Source organism: Lathyrus oleraceus, chromosome 5 (assembly GCF_024323335.1).
Source record: "Lathyrus oleraceus cultivar Zhongwan6 chromosome 5, CAAS_Psat_ZW6_1.0, whole genome shotgun sequence".
Lineage (NCBI taxonomy): Eukaryota > Viridiplantae > Streptophyta > Magnoliopsida > Fabales > Fabaceae > Lathyrus > Lathyrus oleraceus.
In genome coordinates, this window is record NC_066583.1 from 41288341 (window position 1) to 41298555 (window position 10215).

General features: G+C 40.2%; 2 protein-coding genes across 2 annotated transcripts; both read right to left on the reverse strand.

The window, feature by feature from the left end:
- Positions 1-1336: 1336 nt before the first annotated feature.
- On the reverse strand, positions 1337-3121 carry LOC127078622 (uncharacterized). Its single transcript, XM_051019064.1, has 3 exons — positions 2737-3121; positions 2020-2640; positions 1337-1944 (listed from the first exon to the last, which is right to left on the reverse strand). The coding sequence occupies exons 1-3, from the start codon at positions 3119-3121 to the stop codon at positions 1337-1339; spliced, it is 1614 nt and encodes a 537-aa protein (XP_050875021.1).
- Positions 3122-3211: 90 nt separating this feature from the next.
- LOC127078624 (uncharacterized) lies at positions 3212-4371 on the reverse strand. Its single transcript, XM_051019065.1, has 2 exons — positions 3746-4371; positions 3212-3587 (listed from the first exon to the last, which is right to left on the reverse strand). Exons 1-2 carry the CDS (start codon positions 4369-4371, stop codon positions 3212-3214), a joined length of 1002 nt encoding a protein of 333 aa, XP_050875022.1.
- Positions 4372-10215: the final 5844 nt, after the last annotated feature.

A 10215-nucleotide genomic window follows, 5' to 3' on the forward strand; every position in this document is an offset into this window, starting at 1 on the left:
TATCATGTCGTCGACGTAGACCTCAATCTCTTTATGGATCATATCGTGAAAGAGAGTGATCATGGCTCGTTGGTATGTGGCGCCGGCGTTCTTCAATCCAAAAGGCATTACCTTGTAGCAGAAGGTGCCCCATTGTGTTATGAAAGTGGTTTTCTCCATATCTTCTTGAGCCATGCGGATCTGGTTATAACCGGAGAAACCATCCATAAAAGAGAAAACAGAGAACTGAGCGGTATTATCTACTAGGACGTCAATGTGCGGAAGTGGAAAGTCATCTTTGGGACTTGCTCTATTTAGATTTTTGTAATCTATGCACATCCTTACTTTGCCATCCTTCTTAGGTACAGGCACAATGTTAGCTATCCATTGAGGATAATTGGAGACCGCTAGGAAGCCGGCGTTGAGCTGCTTTTGTACCTCCTCCTTGATTTTTATAGCCATGTCGGGACGGGTCCTTCGTAGTTTTTGCTTTACTGGAGGGCATTCTTCTTTAAGGGGTAGATGATGGACCATAATGTCAGTATCGAGGCCGGGCATATCTTGGTATGACCATGCAAACACATCTTTGTATTCCTTCAAGAGCTCAATCAATTTTGTCTTGACCTCGTCTTGTAGAGCGGAGCCGACTCGGACTTCTTTCGCTTCCTCATTTGTCCCAAGTTAATCACTTCCACTGATTCTTCGTGCGTCTGGATGACTTTTTCCTCTTGCTTGAGCAGCCTTGCCAATTCTTCTGGGAGTTCGGCCTCTTCCTCACACTCTTCATCAGCTTGATTAATCGGGTTGTCAAAGTCGTATGAGACTGTAGCAGAATTGTCATTGGTGGTTGTCGAGGATGATCTGCATGATTTAAGGTTTACTCTTTTATTGGTATGAAAGAAAGGATGATTTGAAAAGATTTTTTTTTTTTTTAAAAATGCCACAAATAAAAGTGAAATAAATAAATGAAAGGCAGGGATCTCAAAATTGACTGCGAACATGAATCCTTTTTCATTAATGATTAATAAGGAAATTTGATGAGGCCCTACAAATGATTCCCCCATGCCTTGGGCTTGACATGGGTTCTTTTGATAAAAAGGAAGGAAAATAACATTGGGAATTACATTTTGATTAATGTCACTTTAGGTATTTCAAACTCGGTCCATTTGGTGGCACCGTTTCCATCAGTCTTTGTGAAGATCAAGCCATCATCTTCTTCTTCTTCTTCTTCTTCTTCTTCTTCTTCTTCTTCCACGGCACAAATACGATTGTCATCCAGGTAACCAGCACTTGAGAAGTTGTCGGACAGCGGGAGCACTGATCCCCTTGTAGCTATCGGCGCGGGCTTCTTCAAATTTTAGGAGTTGTATCCCAAACCTGTGCGGTCCTTGTTGGCAGGGAGTTCAAGCAATCTTCCCCATCCTTGGGGGTGTCCATCCTTTATGATTGTCAGAGCGTCTTTAAGAGATACCATGGGAGATTCGGCATCTTTTGATTCACCCCTTGCTGGGCAAACCATTTCAACATTGATAACTTCAAATGATTGGAATAGGACTTCCCTTATCTCCCCTTCTCCCTCAACGTATTGGAAAGATGTGAGGTGACTTACCACAATGTCCTCCTCACCCTCGACAACGACTAGCTTATCATCAGCTAAGAATTTCAATTTTTGGTGGAGCGTTGAAGTGACTGCACCAACTGAATGGATCCAAGGCCTTCCAAGCAGACAACTGTAGGCTGGATAGATATCCATTACGAAGAAAGTGATAAGGAAAATATGGGGACCAATCTTCATAAGCAAATTCACCTCACCGATTACAGTCCTTCTAGTCCCATCAAATGCTCTTACTATAAGCTCACTCGGCTTCATTACGAGTCCTTCAATAGTTAGTTTAGCAAAGGAGCTCTTAGGCATCACATTGAGGGAAGACCCAGTGTCTACCAAAACTCTTGATAGGACTGTGTCTACACACTCAATGGAAATATGGAGAGCCTTGTTATGATTCCTCCCCTCGACGGGAAGCTCTTCATCACTGAAACCTAAGCTTAAGCTAGTAGCGATATTGTTAACTACTCCTTCAAACTGACAAACAGATATCTCTTGTGGTACGTGAGCTGTCCTCAGAAACTTTACCAAAGCCTCCCTATGGGCCTCCGAGCACATCAATAGAGACAACATTGAGATCTTCGAGGGTGTCTGGTTAAGCTGATCAACTACTCGATAATCGCTCTTCTTGATGATGCGTAAGAACTCGTCTACTTCACTTGAAGGTGCGGGGTCTTGTCTTTGCTGAGCGCCATCAATTTGCTTGCCTTTGTCTGAAGTTGAAGGATTGATAGTTCCAATTGGAGTGGGTGTCGGTGCAAATATCCTTCCACTTCTTGTGACTCCGCTAGTGCCGGTGATATTGATCATTGGGTCACTAGACTTTATCGGTTCTTCTTGAATCTTTTGACCTTGAATGTAGACTGAGGTGTCATACATCCAAGGGACTGCCTTTGTGTCAACATATGGGAATGGTGTGGGAACTGTTATTATGATTGGAGTAATAGGATTTGTCGACAGAGTTAACTGAGAGAATTCGTATGGAATTTGCAGAGGAGGGACTTCGTCGTATGGCATCTCGAGGGTAGACACATCTTCCTTTGTAGATGGGCAGTCTACCACCAAGATCCCTTGGTTCATTAATTGTTATATAACAGACTTCAATGTTCTACATTGTTGCGGGTTAATCAGACAATGTTCACAGTCATTACCACAGACGGGAAAGGTATTATTCTTCATCAAAGCATTCTTGATCTCGATGAGTGGTGTTTTTAACTCGTCCACATAGGACATCAATCTCCTTCCATTGTGAGCTTCCATCATATTCACCGATGCATTGTTGTGAGGGGGCATCGGGTTATTATTCACATTCGGCCTCTTGGGGGCGAACGTGATTGCCTTAGAGTCAATAAGATCTTGAACCTTGTACTTTAATGCTTTACAATTCTCGATCGAATGCCCGGGAGCGCCAGAATGAAATTCACAGCGGGCATTTGCATCATAACCGGGAGGAAGAACCGCTGGTGGGGGTCCTAACTCCCTTAGTTGCACAAGTGATCCCCTCAATAAATATGGTAGAATGTGGCTATAAGGCATGGGAATTGGGTCAAATCTTCTCTCGGGCCTTCGCATCCTTTGTTGTTGTTGATATTGTGGTTGCTGATGTTGCGGTTGTTGTTGATACCGTTATTGTTGTTGAGTTTGAACAGGAATTGCAAATGGTTGTTGTTGACTTGGTTGGACGGGAGCTATGGCAGCTACTTGTGGATAAGTGGGATTTCTTGTTCGAATGATGGAGGCAGCATTGGTCTCGCCTTCTCGTTTTTTACCATAGGGAACAAAAGGTTTCTTTGATGCACTAGAAGTACTGGCAGAGTTCTGGATCTTTCCCATTTTAATCATATTTTCTATCCTTTCATCGGCTAAGACCAGGTCAGAAAAGCCTGAAGAGGTGCTCCCTACCATTCTATCAAGGTATGGACCTTGCAAGTTTCCCATAAACATGTCTACCAGTTCTCTTTCTAGCAATGGGGGTTGTACCCTAGCAGCTAATTCCCTCCACCTCTGGGCATACTCTTTGAAGGACTACTCAGACCTCTGAATCAAATTTTGCAACTGCGTGCGATTAGGTGCCAAATCAGTGTTGTACTGATAGTGCTTGAGGAATGCCTCAGCCATTTCCCTCCAGGTGTGAATATGGTGCCCTCGAGTTGCATGTACCAGTCCAAAGATGCCCCACTGAGGGAATCCTGGAAAAAATGCATTAGAAGTTTATCATCGCTGGAATAGGCAGCCATCTTTCGGCAGTATGCCCTAATGTGTGTCCTAGGGTCGCTATTTCCCTTATATTTTTCAAAGTCCGAAACTTTGAACTTGGCCGGAATGATGACCCTAGGTACTAAGCACATTTCTGCCGCATCGAGGCCAAAAATGTCAGTGCTCCCCATTGCCTTGAGCTTTTCCTCGATAGCTTTTACCTTCCTCTCCACCTTGTTAGTTGCGGAACTGAAGGCGTCATCCTGAGAAGCGTCCCTTGGGCTGAAGAATGCATCAAGTTGGTCGTCTGTCTCAAGAGCATGAGGACGAGGATTGTCGTTTGGAACACCGCCGGGTGCATTAATGTTAATTGGAGGATCAACTTGAGGAACTGGAGTTGGATTCTCGACCGTTTGAGGGGTAGGAGGATTGGTAGTACTGGCACGTTGATTCATTTCTTCTTGCATTTTTGCCATAACCTCCTGGCCTCTTGCGACTGCTTGAATAGTCTCCATCAATTGCCGCATTTGGGACCGCATTTGGGATACTTCTTCCTGAAGGACAACTTGGTTCTCTTGAAGTTGCTCCATGACAGCTTGTCGACGTCCTCGTGTATCGTACCGAAAAGTCAGCTTTGGAGAGTGGTTCTGGAAGAAAAAAAAGGGTGGATGGATGAGTTTTTTTGTTTTTTGTGTTTCAAAAGATGCATATGATGCATGAATTTTTTTCTTGTTAAAGCAAAGCTCTTTTTAGTTATTCATGTTTATTCATTGCAACAACTACTTGACGATTCTCGTTCACAATCATGAAATAGGAAAACACAATAGAGAAAAATCGCAACTTTCATTCATCCTTTGAAGGGAAAATGGACAACAATACATATAAGTTGCAAAATACAAGTAATGGAAGCAAATAAACCAACTAGATATCCACCCTAAAAGTGACCCCTTGAGACTTGCGGAGAGCCTCAATGTCGGTGATGAGTTCGGTCATTATTCTTTTGCAGAACTTGACGAAGTGGTAGACCTCTTTAGGGGTATTATCTGGGCACATGATCAGATATGCCTCCTTCAACTTATCAGGAAAGTCTTAAAGGGCATAGTTGGTTAATACGGTCATGTTGGTGTACTTGTCCCTCCATTCTTCGTAAAGGACTTGGAGATTATGGATGATTTCGTCCCATTGAATAATGGCAGCTTCGAATTTATAGCAACGCTCCTCCCAATGTCTGGAGTTGTTTTGCAATTCTACATAGGCTTGGTCATAGATTCCCCTCTTCAAGTTCTTTATTTGCTCGTAAGCTCGTCCAAGGTTGAACTGCTCACGCATGAAGCTTCGATGAATCTTTTCTTTCTCTAGTTGCTCCTTGGCTAGCAAATCCTTATGCTCTTTTAGAGTGGTCATGAGTTCGAAAATCTGGGCCTCGTAATCTTCCCTCGCTTCTTTCTTCATGGCATTAGACCTCTCGACATTATTTTCAAGGTCCTTGATGATTCGGGATGCTCGATCCAACTCCTCGTTGCGGAAATCTAGCTCAGAATTAGCTCCTTGTAAAGCTCCACCAACCCAAACTCTTTGTCCCTCGGCTAATCGGAGCCTTTTCTTGCTATCTTTAAATTTTTCACAGACTTGCTTACCCTTATCCTCCAAGACGTGGTTACGTTTCTTGGCGCGATTGAGTTTGACTCGTAGTTGAGTGTTTTCCAACTCGAGCTCTTTGATTTGGCTGGTAAGTTTGTCCATGTCCTCTTGTAGGATAGGCTCGGGCTCAGGCATCAACGGGAATGAAGAAAGATCAAACAGAAACGGCATCTTAACCACCCTAGCCCTATCTTTTACCCACACATAGTAGGGTTCCTTGGCTAGGATATTTTTCTTGCCCCATTCATGGCTAATACGGACTATGCTTGTCCAAGCTTTTCTCACTCTTTTCACATTCGAATCAAGCGGATCCACGGTATTGATGACAAATGGAATGAAATCTCTTTCCTCAGGGGGACTTGTCATGGCGTACCCTAGTTGTCTCTTGAGTATAGCAGGGTTGTAGTTGATGCAACCTTGTGTTCCTATCAAGGGTACGTTAGAGAACTCTCCACATCTTGCGATGACATTCTTTATATCCCATTCCCTCTTGTACCATAGAATTGAGTTGGCAGAGAGAGATGCGAACCTTTGCGGCCATGTCAGTTTGTTTTCGGCGAAAGGTCCACTTTAAGGCATGCGGGCCCTCATCCAAAGATGTAGCATAGGAGCGCAACAAAGGTAAGTACCTCCCCTCTTCTCATGCCTTGTATGGAAGGTATGGTAGAAATCGGCAAGTAGAAAAGGCACCGGGTTCTTTGTTAAAAATACTTCAACTGCTAACTGATCCACAAACTTGTCCAGATTTGGGAAGAGAACAATTCCATGAATCAAAAGCGCCAAGGTTGCACTACAAAAGTCGGGTCTTCCTTCTTTAATCATTTCCCAAGCATGGGCTTCTAGGAACTTTTGAGTTAAACCTTTGAGGGATCCTTTAACGCCCCAATTGTCCACTAACTTGTTGGTGTTGATACCCAAAATGAGTGAGAGCTCGGTCAAACATAATCCTTCTTCCAATTTCGGGAAAGGGTTGTATTCCTTGATTGGTCGATTGAGGAGCCTCTCGAGGTCTTCCAAGGTTGGAGAGATTTGGAAGTCGGAGAAAGTGAAGCATCTTAAAGGAACGTCATAGTATTGGGACATTATAGTGATAGCACAATAGTCAACCTTCTCGGTTAGAAGATCTATGATGTTCCCAAAATTGGCTCTAAACTTGTTTTCTTTGAGAGTTACGACCTTTGAACAGAGGATCTTTAATGACCTGATGTCGGGACTCTTGAAGCGGAAAGAAGCAGTGCTTTTCTTTACTGAAGTATCCATGATTGTGTCGGAAAATAGTCTTGTAATTCTGCGTTTGAACAAACGAAAGATTTTAAGAGCTTTGCTTATTATTTTGATGATGAATGAATGTATGAATGAATGATTGGTTTATTATTTCCACTGGTTTTTAGGCATGGGTTTGTGGTTTTGGACCATCGTGACGAAGCATGGAGTTAATAATGACTGCTTAATAAACCAAGGTTCTCGCTTTGTGTGATCTAAGGCTTTTGGAAAATTGGGTTTAAGACACTGCCCCTAGAGTCATGGACTTCTTTGACTGTCAGCCGCTTATGTCAATTTACTTGCCAGGCGACTGCTCCATCAAAGTCATCTACTCTAAGTGAGATCTTCGTATCGACCCTTACGAGGAACGCACCTCGGTGGCCTATACTACGCGACCCTCGGTCTAGGCTAGCCATAGTTTTAAAGGTTCTAAAAGGGGTCTTAGGGTCATTGACTCTAGTAAAAGAAAAGATGCTTACGCCGAAAGCACGACGGTCATCAATCCCCTTAAGAGAATCTACCACTAAGTGAGGTTCTCGTACGATCCTAACGAGGAAGGAACCTCGTGGATCAATACTACTCAACCTCTCCTATCTCAAGCAAACTCTCAGACTCGGGTGGGGAGTCCTTCACACAAGGTTTTTTTTTTCTTTGCAATCATTATTGCTTCCAAAAATTCTTCGTCACAGAGTCAGAGTTTCAGACCAACAGGTAAACAAAGAAAATAGGCACGAGTTAGCAAAGAAAGTAATATATACAGAAAAATAGATAACAGATAAATCTCCATGTACGTAAAAGAGGAAACAACCCAAACTAGGCTAGACTTGCTTAGGGATTTTTTTGGTCCCCAGCAGAGTCGCCAGCTGTCGCTACCGAGATTTCACGATAACGAAACCGGGACTAAAGAGAATCCCAAAGAGAGGCAAAGTCAGAAGAGTCACCACCGAATTTTATTTAGTTCACCTCTATTGGAGAGGAGAGGGGAAATAGTCGATAAAACCCTCGGAAAATAGACGCGCACGGGAAGCGCTTAAAAGAGAATAAGGAATCGGTCTCGCAACCGAGATATGGGTTCGGAAGTCGGTTACGTAAGGGGAAGGTATTAGCACCCCTTACGTCCATGGTACTCCATGTGAACCATTTGGGTTGTTTTACATACATGGGATTTATCTATTATTGTTTTATTTTCAAAAAAATGTGTGGGAAGAAGGGGGTGTTTTTGTTATTATAGTGCTCGCCAAGGATTATGGCCCTTGTGCCTATGTATCACTCATTCGGGGATGAGGAATCAGAGCTCCGTAGTTCGGAGTAGAAAATATTTGTGTGTTGGTTGATTTTACCTTTGAAAAAAGGGTTTTTGGGATGATGCCCTAAGGCACAAAAAAAGAGTTTGATGAGTTATATTGTTTTTACCTTGAATAAGGGTTTTATGAAAGAATGTTTGTGATTATATTGTACTAAAGTCTATGGGCGGAGGTGATTATTCTAGACAACAAGTCAAGCGTCTTGCCTCCAAAATAATCAGAGTAAGGGTAGGAATGCTCCATTCTCACTCATTCTCCACCACTTAAGGCTCATGTCGCACAATAATAATCGTAATTATTAAGTATTTTTGAATTTGGCTAAGAAAATTCCACTTGACGTTGAATCAAGGGTTTATTTTATTTTGATTATGAAATTTGGCTTATGCAACATGAATGCAAAGTAACCAACAAGAAATAAAAAGTCTCATTGTAAGGTAGCCCAAGAGAAAGCCTTTTGTGTGCAAAAGTGACCTAAGCTAAACAAAGGATAATGGTCTTACAAACATGTCCCCCTAAGGTGGTGCCATGATGTCATTCTTACAACATGAATGTAAGTTACAAATAAAATCCAACATTTACAAAGTATCACAAAGATAAGGGAAAGACCTCCAAGCAAGGGACCTAAAATGAAATCCTCTAAGTCCAAGTTGATTAAGAGTGGAATGAATATTTTTGTCTTATCATTTTATCATGTTTTTGTTGTTTTTAATGTTTGATGATAATAAAATAAATAACAAGTAAATAAACATGCATGATGAATTTGTACAATGATGATGATGAGTACTTTAATGTAAATTACAAGGTAATGACATAAAAGTAAATTACAAAAAAAAAAAAAAGAAACAATATCACAATAGTAATGGTTAGTGAGTATAAATGATATAAAACAAATATAAGTCAATAACACCAAAATCACAAGAACAAAGGTTAATGATGAACAAAATTAATGAAGTATAATTAGTGGTTAGTAACATGTACAAAAATGAATATTTTTTAAGACTATTTTTTTTTAGACCAAAAAGACTTAAAATATGACACATTAAGGGATAGCTTATCATTGATGCAAAGTATTGAAGATGATTAAAAAATCAAATAATAATAGATTTGTAACAAAGAAAGTTATGCAACCTTAAGTCCATTTATTAGTATTAAAAAATAAATAAAAAAAGTGATTTGTTCTCTTTCTTTTATTTTTATTCCTCTTTTATTTAACAAGATAATGAGGTAGTAAATAAGTTAGCCTAATGTAAATGATTTAGTTAGATAATAATAAACATAAACATAAAATACTTGAAGTAAAGTGAACAAAAGAAAAAAAGAAGATAAAGTGCAATAATATAAATGTTAGAAGTTGGTAGTTAGTGAACATAAACATAAAGTAAGTGAAACAAAATGAACAATAAAATAGATTGCAATAATATAAGTATTATGAGTTAGTAATTAGTAGTTAGTAACAATAAGCAAATGGATTAACAAGTTAATGTAAAGACATGGTTTCATCTATGCATCAAATGACCCAAATATGGTTAAAATAGAGGCAATCTATCAATGCCTCAAAGTATCATGAATGATCTATTGATCAACCATAGATAGGTTTGAAACATTGAAGATTTAATCAACTCTAAACAACCATTGTCATGATCTAATAGACCTCATCAACCAAACAAATACAACAATAAGTTCATAATAAAAAAAGAAAAAAATAACACACACAAAGCAACCACAAAAAGGTGAAAAAGATAGTAAGAGTAAAAAAATCTTTAAAAAAGGTGAGTAAACCAAAGTCAATCATTTTTTTTGCAAGCTTGAATCTAAACCATCTCAAAAGACCAACCAAGAACAAGCAACCATTTTTAATCAAAAAAAAGAAACAAAAGGTTAAAGAGTTTAAGTTAAAATCATTACCCACAAAAATGTGAAAAAGCTAGGTAGAAATGGTGTTGAGCTTGAATGTGAAGTGAGGGGTTTGGGATGAAAATATTTATGGTGAAAGCTTAGTAAATGGGTTGGGTTATGAGTGTTAGAGAGTGAGAAATTTTGGGGAAAAAATGTGAAATGAAAAAAAAGTTGGTGGTGGTGACTTTTGGGAGGGAATGTTTTTTTTGGATTTTGATTTAGGTTTGGAGAAGAGGGGTTGAATGATATTTTTTCATCATTTTTGGGGGCTAGAAAGCATGAAAAATGAAGGGGAATGGTGCATCTATTTATAGGGAAAGTTAGTGGGAA